Source organism: Asterias amurensis, chromosome 2 (assembly GCF_032118995.1).
Source record: "Asterias amurensis chromosome 2, ASM3211899v1".
NCBI lineage: Eukaryota > Metazoa > Echinodermata > Asteroidea > Forcipulatida > Asteriidae > Asterias > Asterias amurensis.
In genome coordinates, this window is record NC_092649.1 from 6,885,280 (window position 1) to 6,900,040 (window position 14,761).

The 14,761-nt window shown below is 37.3% G+C and overlaps 1 protein-coding gene across 2 annotated transcripts; it reads left to right on the plus strand.

Moving 5' to 3' along the window:
* The first annotated feature begins 1,643 nt into the window (after nt 1-1,643).
* On the plus strand, nt 1,644-14,695 carry LOC139952069 (myosin-VIIa-like). Of its 2 annotated transcripts, none has more exons than XM_071951025.1 (11): nt 1,644-1,966; nt 3,635-4,140; nt 4,989-5,145; nt 5,690-5,954; nt 6,456-6,570; nt 7,254-7,343; nt 8,097-8,392; nt 8,720-8,842; nt 9,823-9,906; nt 10,224-10,349; nt 10,872-14,695. In XM_071951025.1, the coding sequence occupies exons 2-11, from the start codon at nt 3,663-3,665 to the stop codon at nt 10,956-10,958; spliced, it is 1,821 nt and encodes a 606-aa protein (XP_071807126.1). In that variant the 5' UTR covers nt 1,644-1,966; nt 3,635-3,662; the 3' UTR covers nt 10,959-14,695. The 2 variants fall into 2 exon arrangements, with proteins under 2 accessions (XP_071807126.1, XP_071807117.1); XM_071951016.1 differs by having other exon boundaries at nt 7,254-7,349; nt 10,872-13,379.
* Nucleotides 14,696-14,761: the final 66 nt, after the last annotated feature.

The following is a 14,761-nucleotide window of genomic DNA, read 5'->3' on the forward strand; positions in this document are numbered from 1 at the left end:
TTTGTTTCTTACCAATTCTGTAACGTTCCTTTAAATACTTTTTGCATTACCTTTGAGGTATATTTTTTTTCAGGAATCGACAGATGGAAAGTTGCATATATTTCTATTGAATAATCCAGCACCCAGGGCTAGATTATTACAAGAATTCAGGATCACATACTTAGTGACAATAAACTCTTAGGTCAACGCCATTGCTTTTGTTGGCTTGCTTTGTACTGGTTGACAATATGACACTGGTATACAATAATCTAGTGACCGTGAAATTTTTACAGGTGCGGTGAGAGAAGAGAAATTCAAACGATTAACCATTGTTTGGTTCGAAACTAGAACCAACATGAGGATTTGGGTTTTAAAGGCACTGGAAAGGTTTGGTAATTGTCAAAGACTAGTATTCTCACTAGGTTTTTATGCTAACAATTACTTTGAGTCATTACCAATTAAGTGGCCAGTCCCTTTAACAGGAGCCCATTTTCATAAGGCTGCTTCAAGCACAATAAGTAGCTAAGCACAAGAAAATTATGCTTACCAGCCAAAAAAAAATTTGTCACTCAAACTAGTATTGACTGGTATCCTGCTTTGTTTTGCTAAGCAGAAATGATTAAGCAGCATTGCTGCTTCATCTGCTCTATGACATTAGGCCCAGCATGCGTTAAACAAGATAAAAAAGTGTTTGTTTGGTGTGTTTTTTGTTGGTGTTGTAGTTTTTCCTTGGTTCGTGAAGCGTGTAGTTTTATGACTCAACACTGAGCTGACTTTACCGGTTTATATGGAAACACAAGGTCATGTACATTAGCGTTTGACAGTTCAGTTTAAAGGCAGTGGTAGCTATGTTGAGAATTTTACACTTTGGGAAACTACACGAAATGGCACCAATGCTCAAGAGAAATGTTTTCTGTCTGAAAGCTCACCGATTCTAAAGTTCACACCAGTACCAATCAGCAAAAGAAATATTTATATCTGAAATAATTTCAAAGATCCTTAATTCCATGACATTTACTAAAAAAACAAAAGAGTAACCGCAACCTGACATGTGGCCAAGTGCAACATTGAACTCAAATAGGTCATCAGGGTGTGGGTTTGAATCCCAGTCATAAAACTTGTGTCCTTGAGCAAGACACTCAACTAAAATTGCATTTATACCATAATTCCTTTTAGTTGGTAAGCAGTTTGTAACATAGATGGAAATTTGCATCGAGTATAAAGAATATTGATTGTGGTTTTACTCGTATACACAGATTTGTAAAAGAAAAGTACTTCCCAAGCTCTGTGAAAAAAATCCAGAGGCATATTACTTAGTTTGTAACAGCCATTATTATTTTTCATTTTTAACTTCACCCACATTGTAAAAGATCCAGCCTGTACCGGTATGGCATCACATGTGTGTCATCACTTTCCCCAAATACAAAACAAACTTCGCTTTCATTACGAGCATAATTACAAGTTTAGCCTACGCCCCCCTCAATTGGAGCAACCCATTCACCACAAACTCATAACCATTATTAAAAACTGGGGTGTAGCACAGAGAGAAAACTGCATACCCCTCAAGTGTCAATGCATACTTGCGAACAAAAGGGTTTCCAGCCGAGTGATTTCAGCTTTAGAATTTCTTTGAGGGGCTTTGAAGGACATGGGTATTTGGAGTATAATAAATACTCCATGGGAATACTTGGAATAAAATGAAACCAGTTCTGACTCGCCCATAGGGGTAAAACCAAATCTAGCACATTTTGTTTCTGTGGAATACAAAGTTCAGACAGAAAGGTGTTTATTCTGACAGCTTTTAAGGTGATTTTCATCACAGGCGACTTTTGAAACCATAAAGGAAGGAATACTTTCTCAAAAGTGTTTGGAGTTTAGTTTATTTCTAGTCTTTACTTGTTGGGATTTAGGCAGCTGGCTCGAAAACAACGGAGTGGTAATAATTTGGAGAAAGTTGACACAGAATTCTGTGGTGCTGGCATTTTGGGTAAGTGAATGACTTTTCATCCTTTTCATCCTAATTTAGAAAACAATTTAATTTAAATTAATTAATTTAATTAATTTTAATTTAAGTACAATTTCATTTCTTGCATTGAACTGTTTGCGCCTAAGATTAATGACTAAACAAATTTATGTTAGACGTAGTGATAATAAATAAGCTCTACTCCAACGGAATGAATTTTCAGATTAATTCTTTTATGAAGTTGCAGTAGTTCATTTAATAGCTTTAAAGTGTGCAAGATCAATGTTTAGAATAAGAAAGTCTGTTCAGTACTATTAAAGGTTCTTATATAGTCCTTTCTTTTTTTACGTCACATCCGTGACTTTTGCCAACCATCGTGAGTTTTGCCAACCAGATGGCAAAAGTCTGAGCAATCTTCACAGCCTAAAACAGTTTATTATTTGACCAATCCTAATGCTATCAAATTAATAACCACAACCATCCAAAACAAAGGGTAGACTTATATACTCAATAAAATTTTGGTGTAATGTTTTGCTAAAAATAGCTAATTGTTGCAAAGCCAATTTACACATTTTTAGCTGTACTCGATATCTTCCATCCAATGTTGCTGGCTATCGTATAAACAAGAGAATGGTCTCTAAAAATCTCTCTGATATGGTTTAACATTTTGAAGCCACTTGTGTAAAATTGAGTTACCAAATTATTTGTTTGGCAAAGATTTAACAAGAATTTTGTTAAAGACACTGGACACTATTGGTAATTGTCAAAGACCAGTCTTCTCACTTGGTGTATCTCAACATATGCATAAAAAATAACAAACCTGTGAAAATTTGAGCTCAATTGGTCCTCGAAGTTGCGAGATAATAATGAAAGAAAAAACACCCTTGTCACATGAAGTTGTGTGCGTTTAGATGGTTGATTTCGAGACCTCAAATTCTAAATCTAAGGTCTCGAAATCAAATTCGTGGAAAATTACTTCTTTCTCGAAAACTACTTCACTTTTTGAGGGAGCCGTTTCTCATAATGTTTTATACCATCAACCTCTCCCTATTACTCATCATCAAGTAAGGTGTTATGCTATTAATTATTTTGAGTAATTACTAATAGTGTCCACTGCCTTTAAGAACAATACTTGTGGTACCGACTTTATTTTCTTTGCTAAATTACTTCTTTCTAAGAAGACAAAGCCTAGTATTCACTGGCTTCAATTCCGATTTAATGGCTACTAAAACAACCTTGTATACAAAGCTTGCATGAGGGTTTTTCTTCACCCAGATTAACACAATATACTCTTAACATTTACACATCTTTTTTTCAAGTCACAGAGTATAGGGTTCTGAAGGCAAATGTTTGCAGGATTTGTGCATGTATTGTTGTTACCATGCAATAAATTTCACCCGAATGATTATGAATATAATGATAACGCTAACCCCATAAGTCCTCTCATGTTTATGGCTAAACTTTTGCTATTGTGCGAACAATTGCCTTTGTAAACATGGGTAGTGAATGCTACATGTTGGCAAGCACATAGTACAGTGTTTACATACTAGGTACTTGTTTTTCTGGCTCAATAGAATTGAAACCAACATATTTGGTTTAGTAGGGAGTGTTGCACAGTGTGTGCACAGGAATGCGACCTAATAAGCTAAACAGTTTGTGTGTCCCCCCCCCCAAAAAAATATATATATACAGATTTACAAAAAGTTCTGGTCCAGATAAGATGATGCAAGGTGAAGGGGTTTCAAGGAGATCAGCTCATCACAATGGCACCCGATCGCCGTCCCCATCTAAACGCCGAACTCGGTCCCAATCACCCCGACATCAAGCCCGATCACCCTCACCACATCGACGATCAGCCCGGTCACCTTCGCCGACCCGACGGTCAGCAAGATCACCGACCCGACGGTCAGCAAGATCACCATCCCCAACCAGAAAAAGGGCCACATCGCCACCAAGAGGTCGAAAGGGGGGTTGGGCACCAGCCCCAGTCCGCAACGGTGGTGTTTCAAATGGGATCCACACCCTGGAACACTTTGCAAAGTTGAACTTCAACAAGGCTGTGAAACGGCCATCTATCGTTAAAGGGAACTCTAATGTGGAGGTGTGGCAGCATACAACAGAGCCCATTCAGAGATCCTTGTTGAAACACTTGAATGGCAACCAACAGCTGTCCGGTCAGGCTTGTACAGCCTTCAAAGATATCCTTTATCATTTATTTTATTTTGTTTTGTTTTGTTTGGATCAAATTTAAGTACCTAGTACTCGGGGACTCAGACTTATTGGTCCTTGGACTCCGAAAAGCTCATTTAATGCCAATAACACTTGCGGTGAGAATAACATCAACCAAATATTTGTAATTCCATTTTAGTTTTCTTTTTCGACCATCCTTGCCATTAAGTTTTACCATTCTACAGGTGCAATAAAATTTCTAAAAACAGAACATGAAAGTCATCACATCAACCTTTTTTCTGAAATCTTTAATCATAGAAACTTGGGCTTACCATGTGCACTAGTTTGTAAAGCGTATGGACCATAGGGATGTAGTAGGGGTGTTTTTGATTTATAGTCATTTTGGTTCATGATTGGTCTCTCTGATGTTTGATTAGGTATTTAGATTCAGACTTGGTCTTGTTGAAGTTGATTGGTCTTCAATAAATTAAGAGAAGCCCAACAATGATGTAACAGAAGTTAGTTTTGCATTCCGATGCAAAACTAACATTTACAAAATGTTGTGGTACCCACTGCTAACACATGTATAAGATTCAAACTGCCTGTAACCATCGGGCTAGCTTTATGGTCTAGTGGTAAGACCTCTAGCAATGCAAAGGTTGTGGATCCGAAACCAACACGGGTGATTTGCCTGTGATTTTGTTCACAGAACTCAAGAAAGTACCGAGCATACAGTGGTGTAAGAGTATAAACCAAACATAACAATGATGTGTCTATCCCCCCCCTTCCCCCCCCCCCCCTCAATCCACTTCCTACCCATCACATCTGAAAACTACTTCCCATGACATAAACATACTTTTCCCTTAATGGTTCACACCAATCATGAAGTATATGGGTGACTTCCCAACCAAGAAGTCCAACCTTCATGGTAACTTTGTTACCGATAAGATCTTCCAGAGTGCCATGAGATACGAGGAACTCAAGGACGAGATATTCTGCCAAATCATCAAGCAGTTGACTGGTAATAAACTCAGGCAAGTCTAGGTATTCATCCCACTTGACAAGTTTCAAAGCAGGGACAAATTCTTGTGTGATTAAATGTACAAAATAGATATTTTTTGTTGTCAGCCATTTTTTTGACAAACAAACCTTACCTTCAATTGTATTTGCTTCATACAGTTGTTATGCTTTGTGTCTATGTTTGAGTTTTCTTTTAAAGAATGGAACTAAAAACGTATGAAACTAAAAACAATTTAAAATACAAGACTTCTTGAAGTTATGAGGTATGCACATGTGTATATGGATGCATTTTGTCACAATGTAATTAAAATCTGCAGTTCAAATTTACATTTATCACATCATAAAAACACAACGTTTTTATTGAGAGAAAATATTGAACTAACAGAAAAATTATCCAAATGTGTCGAGACAAATATGTACTTAGAATACAGAGTATTTTATGATACGATATTGACTAATGTGAAATGATACTAATGAACAAGAAAAAACAAGTTTTGCACTAATCTGATTAAACTAAATGTATGATCTAAATAACTGTACCTGTTGATGATTTTGCAGTGTTAGTGAGGAGCGAGGATGGGAGCTAATGTGGCTAGCGACCGGTATCTTCACCAGTAGTCGTATCCTACAGCCAGAAATCACTAAGTTCCTTCGTTCAGCTCGTCACAAGCTGGCCCAGGACTGCTTACGACGTCAGCATGCTATCGCCCAATGTCCAAGACAGCGCAAGTATCCACCGCACTGGGTGGAGAAAGAGACCATACAGCATAACTTCACTCAGATCTTTCACTTTGTGTTCTTCCCTGATGATAAGTCAAATGCGGTAAGATATTATTAATAACGCACAATGTACCCTATATAAGACCTGCGCAGCCCCAAGCAGCAAGATTCACCCTATACTTATGTCCCGAACTGACAATGTCCTACACGAACCTCATACAACAGTATATTATAATTCTGAAGCAAGGTAACCGAGTCCCAGATGACTTTGTATTTGCTAGGGTGGGTTGGGGGAAGGTTCAGAACTAGAGCAAAGAATGGTGAACTGGAGGCTCAGAGCTAGAATATTGAGGAAATAACTGGGAGGGGAATAGAAAACTGAACAAAACTTTGTACAGTGCGTTCCAATTTCTGTAGCACTACAAAAGAAGGAGACAGAGAAAGTCAACTGATCAGCTGCTAATTTGCATTTCTGTACGCTTTGTTTGCATAACTCATGAATGATTCATAATCTTATGTTTTGCTTTGCGTAATGGGATATAAACTTTTTGAGCAATTTCAGGAAACTGAGAATGACATTGTATACTTTGTTTTCTCTTTCCAGTCATTTCAGGTCTCGTCATCTATGACTGTTGGGGAGTTATGCAGAAGTATCATTGGTCGACTTGGACTCAAATCAACAAAAGGATTTGGCCTGTTCCTTATCATGAGTCAGAAAAGTAAGTTGTTGGATTGGTTTGTTTGTTTGTTTGTTTGTTTATTTGTTTGTTTGTTTATATTTTGTGTTTTTTTAATGACCAATATTACTGCACTACCTTTAAGTCTCACACAGGGCTCTTTACAGGCAACAGGTTTCAAGTAATCTCTCAGAAGAAATGGCATGGTTTCAATTTGCACATAATTTTCTTTCTTTTTGTAAGACAAAAAATCCTACCTCCAAGCTGCCCGTAAAAATTGCCCAGTGTGACATGGCCCTAAGTCTCCCTGAACTCAACCAGTTTAAGATTACAGAAGCAGAATTTGTTTGCAACACTCCCCTCCAACGGGATGCAGATTCACTCGAGTTTGAATACAGATACAAATATTTGAACACCAAATTTCATATCTGAACACAAACCTGATTATTAAATAAGTTCATCTGCAGCCAATTTCACTAACATTTACGCAGCTGCATAAGTCCACTTGCGCAACGTTTATGGCGTGGCGCAAGTGGACTTACGCAGCTGCGTAAAGTTTCGTGAAATCGGCTGCTGGATTGATTATCTTGGATTAGGAGTGAAACATATCTAAAACTAACATCTACATTATTCTTGGATTCAAAAACAAATCTTATAATCCACAAACCTGATAACTTCCGATTGTCGGCGCTCGTGTAACACGTCCCTCTTCTGTTTGGATTCAGTTGTTGCCTTGCATGACGAGAGCGAGTTCTTCTTCGATGCCTTGAGGAGACAGATCGACTGGGAAGAGGAAGGTATCAAGTCAACCAAAAGTGAGGGTATGCATTGGACAAATTTGCTGGCATCTCTTCTTGTAGCAGTAATAGGCCTCTTTGAGTTATCTTATCTCTGTATGGATTCAGATACTTGTCTTGAGGAGAAAGCACTTCCAGTTGATTGAGTATAGTAGTGTATAGCTTCTGCACTGTTGTCACAGTTGTGGTTAGTTATTAGATTTTGTTTTAGCACAAATCCACTTAGTTATTTATTCCATCGAGTTTAGTGAACTTTTTTTACTCTTAGAAGAAATTCACTTCTGATTTTGTCTGCAAGCTCACAAATAGTGCACACAAACTGCTATAGATACAGATAAGCCACAACTGCCTGCAATTGCAATCAAACGCTTAGCAGAGGCAAGAAGCTTTTTCCATTCTTTGCCGAGTACATGATTGAGGTTTAGATTAGAATAATGTCTTGTACAATATCTTGCTCATAATAACCTCCAGGAATTTCATACGCTTGCTAAAAATTAGCTAAGCACAGCAATATTATGCTTACCCAAATAAGGTAACCAGCCAAAATACCATACAACAAGCAATTTTTTTGACTGGTAACTTGCACATGTTTGCTAAGCAGAAAACAAAAGTAATGTGATATTTTCTGCTTAAGTAGCACAAAAACTCAGACAAACACAGACAAATTTTGCTTAGCTAAAACAGGTTACCAGGCGAAATACCATGCAGTTTACAGTCTGTTGCCACTGGTTCCCAGTTATTTTAACCCTTCCACCTACCCTCATAAAACAGAAAGTGATATGCCAGTTCTTGCCTACCAAATGTACTTCCTGCGGAAAATCTGGACAGACGTTGTTCCCGGTGAGGATTCACAGGCTGACACAATATTCCACTACAACCAGGAACGTCCAAAATTTCTGCGGGGCTATCATCAATGCCAGAGGGAGGATGCGGTAAAGTTGGCCGCCCTGCAGTTTCGCGCTCATCACGGCAACGATAAATCAGAGTTACAGAATCTCCCTCAAACCTTGTCAGAATATCTGCCGACAGAAATGTTGAGAACTGCGTCTGTGGAGGATTGGAAAAGAGTGAGTGGATGGTTTAAAAAATGTATTGTAAAGAGACAATTCCTTGAAGTAATGTGGAAGATGCACAAAGAAAAAGAGCAGAAAGTAGTTAAGGTTTAAAGATTTAGCAGAAGCTTTCGCAAAGGTTAAATAAAACTGTCATCATCATCAGTCGGCTGCACAGCAGGCGGACACAATCTTTTCCTTGTCTCTCCCGTCTTGTGAAACTATGCAACCTCAAAATACAGCCACTTGTCACTTTTACATACAAATAGTCAGAAAGCTGACTCAAGGTTAGAATTTTTGTTTATTTGTTTTCAACCTCAACATATTTATTTGTATTAACAGGCTATAGTATCCATGTATAACCAACCTGCACTGACCGCTATGTCCAAGGAGGGAGCTAAGATTGCATTCCTTAAGATTGTGTATCGATGGCCTACGTTTGGCTCCTCATTCTTTGAAGCAGAGGTACAAAGGTTTTATTTCCTTATAAAATTTTGGTTTTACCCATATACACCGATGTGTGTTAGTACCTATACACTCAACACTTTTCAGAGCTCCTTCAGCAAAATCACAAGCATTTTACTCGAGTGGGATTTGAAACCACGACCTTTTCAATTTTAGAGCAGCAATTCTTAAACCTAGCTAAGTACAGCAACATTGCCAGATACTAAATTTAAATTCTTGATTTGTGCAATTCATATCTATACATTCAACCAATATTAATTGAGAAAGATAAGCTGTTGCCAGCTTGGTGTCTTTATCCCCTTGATGGGACGATCAAATAAAGAAGATCATCTAAACAAACAATAAACAAACAAATTTCTCTTGTTGAGACAGCAGTGCATGCTCTCTGATACTGGTCTGTTTAAGTCTTAATCGAAACAAATACGTATTAGCCCTAACCATGAACTCAGTAGCTGTCAGTAATAGCTATTTTGAAGTATATTATTTTCTATTAAACTATTTCAGTGACGTCACTCTATTGTTCAAAATGTAGATTATTTTTACGAATCTACAGTTGAATGTACAAACTTCAGCGATAGTTCAACTTGAAAATGACTGTCTTTCCAAAAATAACATAAACAATAACATCAGGTGAAAAACTCGGCTGAAAACATGTTTTATTTCAATGTCCCCTAACCATTTTTTTAGTTAAACAATTTACTTAGTAAATAACATAATTCTAATCAAAGCGTTGTACTTGATAATGTTGCAAGCACTATAATATGCTCAACAAATTTGCAAAATAGTTATCAATGTAACAAACAACGTTTGACAAAGTACAAAAAGATTGGGGAAATAGTTTAAGTCAGAGAATAGACTTGAAAGTGTAGATTCATGACAACAATGTTCTCGCCTTCAGTTCTTAGGCTATCCACAAATCTACACTTTCTCGCCTATTCTCCTTAACATAATTCAAACCCAAATGTACATGTTGTCTGCAGAAAGTCATCAGATCTGACAACACAGAGAAAGTGTTACTTGCAATCAACAAACGAGGAGTGCTCGTCATAGAGGCCCAGTCAAAGGTACAGTCATTATAGTATATCAACAATTATAGTTGTTATTCCCTCACAATTGACTCCTCTCAATTGCAACATCGCATGTCAATTGTAGGGAAGAACTATCTGCACATTTGCAAAGACCTGTTCCACACTTTATCCGGCAGGTCACAGAAATAGTGTTATAGCGTTTAAAGTTTACCAGGACCCAATTTCAGCTGTTAAGAACAACCAAAAGTCTTGCTTAGCAAAACAAGCATACTGATGCAAGTTTACATCTTTTCAATTCAGAGACTCTCTTGAAGACAAAAAGTTGACTCCGTTTATTTTATTTTATGATGTAGGATATCTTGAAGACTTACCCGTATAATGAGATCCAGGGCTGGGCAGGTTCGGACAGTGATGACTTCATTCTTACTGTTGGAAATGAAAAGACAGGAGCCATGAAACTACACTTCAAAACTAAAATGGTAAAATTAACATTGTTGTATCAAATTTAAGATCCAACTGATAATATAAAAACTGCATGAAATTTCGTAGCAACAACTACTTATCTACAGGGAAAGTAAATTTTACTAATTCTTCAGAAAAGTAAATTAAATCCTATCTTCCGGTTAAATAAAAAACCTGTGAAAAAATATCAAAATGGCTTATTTCAATTGCACCAATCGAAATACGCAATAGTGGCTTGTAGGTTATTCAAATGCTATTTTCTCAAATTTGATAGTGTGTTAGATGGAAGTACTTCTCATGAGGATTGGTACTAGTATGAACTTTGTATTCAGTGAGATTTCAGACTGATGTTGATTTATTTTTAATTTTTTATGAAACCCGTACTTAAATTCAGTTCAATTCAGTTAATCTTTATTCGATCCCAAAAAGGTAATTCAAATGCCTGCATGCAGTAAAAAAATTTAAACAGGCAATTGTCAGCGTAAGATATTGTTATTATGTTTTTCAACAATAAAAGTTGTTTTAATTTTTAATTGCAGGGCTACAAGATGGATGACCTTTTGACCTCATATTCTCGCTACATGAAGAAGAACAGACCCTCCTCTTCGACTTCAAGTTCCTTGTAAACCACACCCACGAACGACTGCAAATTCTTACACTGACGACTGCCTGAAGTGGGAATACAAAAGGACAGTTTATGACTCACTCTGAACCATCATCATCATACGTCAAAGACTTGCGTCCGTGGCCCCCTCATCCTCAAATTCTAATGTGGGTACTAAACACTCATCACCCGTTCTGCTTCAATCGCTGCTCTTCTCGGCTCTCCAATCCACTTTGTGACATTGTCTATTCAGTGCAGCCTTAGGGCGACCGCTGTCTCAAATTGTACCTGTAGGCAGACCATCCTAACACCATTTTGAACAATGAACTGTAAAACTATTTTACAAGAATCAAGTCCGAGTCCACCAGCACCTTTCTAGAAACACTTTTTGAATGGTATACAGCGACATGTAAATCAACAGATAGGATAACCTACATTCACCTCATCCTTTCCCCGAGTATTAAAATGTTGTACCGTGTGAATTTTGTAGCAACTTTAAAGTAACTATGAACTAAATATCAAGCTAACTTTAGGATATGTTCTAAAGTGCAGATGGAAAAAAAAGTGAGCACACTTACCCAAATTTGTATTGTTAAGCCTTACTCCTTCTGTGGCCTTTTCGCCTACAGTACCCCAACCCTCCAGTATCTTACTCTCCTATGTCACTCCATATTGAATAGTTTTGCTTCAGATAAGATTAAAACACCTGTCAAAGTTTTAAGCAATTGTTATTTGGACTCACAGACAGCCCCCTGTCCTTCTGAATCCTTCATTTTGGCAAAGAGGAGACAGAAGGACTTGGAAGGGTAAGGGTTTAAAGGTCAAGTTTCATGTAAAAGTAAGAATATAATAGAATTGAAGGTAAGGCTGTGTCCAAAACAGAGACTGCAGCTACAGCTACGGCTAGATCAGCGCGTCTGCCAATGTTGAAGAATAGGCAGACGAACGTGATCTAGCCGTAGCTGTAGACGAAGTCGCCGTTTCTGACACGACCTAATTAATCAACTTTAGATTCCTTCACTAAAAATACTATCAGAGGGAGATTTAGTCCCACTAATTAAGACCCCTTGCAATGGCTGCCTTTCCTGAGGTCAAACAATGGAAACATGCACTTCTGTACATTCCATGCACAACTCTCAGCCAATGACCAGTCTTTATTGACCTCATGAAGGGCGCTATGAGGGATGTTGACGTAATGTGTAAGGGGTCTATTTAACTGTTTTGAGATACGCCGTAGTACAGAAAATAGAGAAAATCACACTAAGTGATGTTTGGTGCTAACTAAATTTGGGAATTATGTGTAGGTTTAAAATCTAAAATGTGACAATCAAAAGTTGGACAACAAAATGCCCAACCTTTCTGAAATGACTCACAAATGTTGTACAAATATTGAATGCGCCATATCGATACCTTGTCACTAACCCCCGGCCCTGGTAGGAATGTGCTGAAAAACTGCCCTATTGGCTCCCAAGAGTGACTACTTTGCACAAACACTTGTTAAACGACAGTTTGCAGGTTGCATTATGTACAACAAATCCTTCAGGGTTTTTGAATAAAAAATTAATATAATGACCGATGGTTGGTGCTTATTTCAAGATGTCTTTAAGTAAACTACAATCAGAAGTGTTTTTCAAACTTATAACCATGGATATCAAATTTGAAGAAGGAATAGATGAAATTAGTTTTTTAAAAGAAAAAAAAAGGAATCCAAAAGGTTTACAAATACATACCAACCGTCCACCATTTTTAAAACTCGGCCCAGACTTTGGGATTTTTAAGGCCCTTTCTCTATATTTTTTTATGCAGTATTGTTATTGTTTACTCTTGTATTTATTAATTAATATCTGGGCTTAATTTTGTGGCGCTGCTTCCTGTGGAACCTTGTGCGCTTTAGAGGATGTTATACGCACAGAATTCCACGGTAAGCAGTGCTGGAAACTAGACTTAGGTTTAAATTTCGCATAAGTTATATTTATTGCAACTCATAGATTGTATTTAAGTTCATGCCGTAAATATGTGCCATAATAATCACTGTCAAAAGCCATAAAGATTTGTTAAGCCTAGAAAGTATTTATTCATGCCAACAGTTTATGTATCAGATGTAGAATTGTGTGTGTAAAGTAAGCATTAAAATCCATTCATAAATACCTTAGACAGTTTCGCTATTCCTATTGGTGGAGAGCGCGTCACGTTGGTGTGTATAAACCTTTATTTATTATGACCAGTAAAAAGTGTTGAAACATGGGCGTGACACACGGCTTGCACCTGTTCTTATAAGACAGTTTCTTCATTCCTATTGGTTGAGCGCAACGGCTTAAACAGTTGTGCCACATCACGCGACGCGCACAGCATTCCCTTATAAGGAGTTGTTTACCCGAGGGCCTTACCATTTCATAGCTACAATTATAATTTTTGCATTTGTTTTACTTTTTGACCAAAAAGTGTGGATGTTTTTGACCGAAAAGGTATTTATGAATGGGAATCAAAGTATGTTGAATCGTTTTTCAACTAGTGGTTTAAACCCGCCGAGGCCTGGTTCTTGATAATTTACCTTGACTTCGTCTCAGTAAAATTATCAAGAACCAGGGGCCAATTTCATAGAGCAGCTTAAGCACGAAAATAGCTCGCTTATTTTACATATGTTACTGGCCAAAATTTAATGCCATATACATTGCTTGTGACTGGTATTTAGCTGTTGTTTACTTAGCATAACAATTGAGTGGAGTCTTGGCCAGTAATCTGAATTTACTAAGCAAGGATTTTTTTGCTTAAGCAAAATTTTGTGCTTAAGCAGCTCTATGAAATTGGGCCCAGACCTCGATGGGATTAACCACTAGTTGAAAACCTCTTCACCGCACATTGATTCCCTTATTAAAAACAATAACGTTTTGTATTCTCACCTTTAAAAGAGGTCTTATATCATTTTTCCACCATGCAAAGTTTCAAATCCTATGGTTCCTATAGTTTAGAAAGAAATAAGGCACTATGGATTCCATATATAACATATTTAACCTATTAGAGACCATTCATTTCTCTATAACCATCCCAATATGCTTATAGATTAAATTTTGTAGAAATGCCTAAAACAAAATCAATACGGAACAGAACTTCTGTTGTCAATCATATATTAATATGAAAAAATAAATTCTCGACATGACATTTGACCTCATGATGTGAATAGGCTATGTCGCTTATATGGTCTTTAAAGGAATAACTACATGACTTTATATTCTACCCTCTTATCATGATGCAACCATTATTGGCAACCTGCAACAAAGTAATATTTTTGCAAGACAAGACACAAGAAGATAATGTACATTCTGAACAATGTACATTGAATATATTAAACCCTCAGCCGTCGATTTCACAAAACTCTCCCTAACTTAAGACTAATTATAGGACTTAGGACGAGTCCCAACCCTGCACTGTAGCATGCAGACCTTAAGATTAATCCTAAGTTAGGATGAGTTACTCGTCCTAACTCGAGAGAAGACGAGTCCTAACTCTTTGTGAAATTGACCCCAGGCATGTTAGCAAGGAGCTAAACCCAGTATTACAAGACCCTTCAACAAGGTAGCTTAAAATAAAATAAAAGGTTAATACTTCCTGCGAATGCGAATGCAATATGAATTTTGACGTCACAAACTCGCAACGATTAATTCGCAACAATTGAACTATTTTCAGCTCCTGCCAAAAGCTTTCGCAGTGAAAACAGCCATGTGACGCTGAATGCGCGAAGTTTATCACATAAATAAAGCTTGCTCTGTTACTTACACTCAAGTTCAAATACAAAATTTAATGACATTTCATTTTATGTTTTTATTT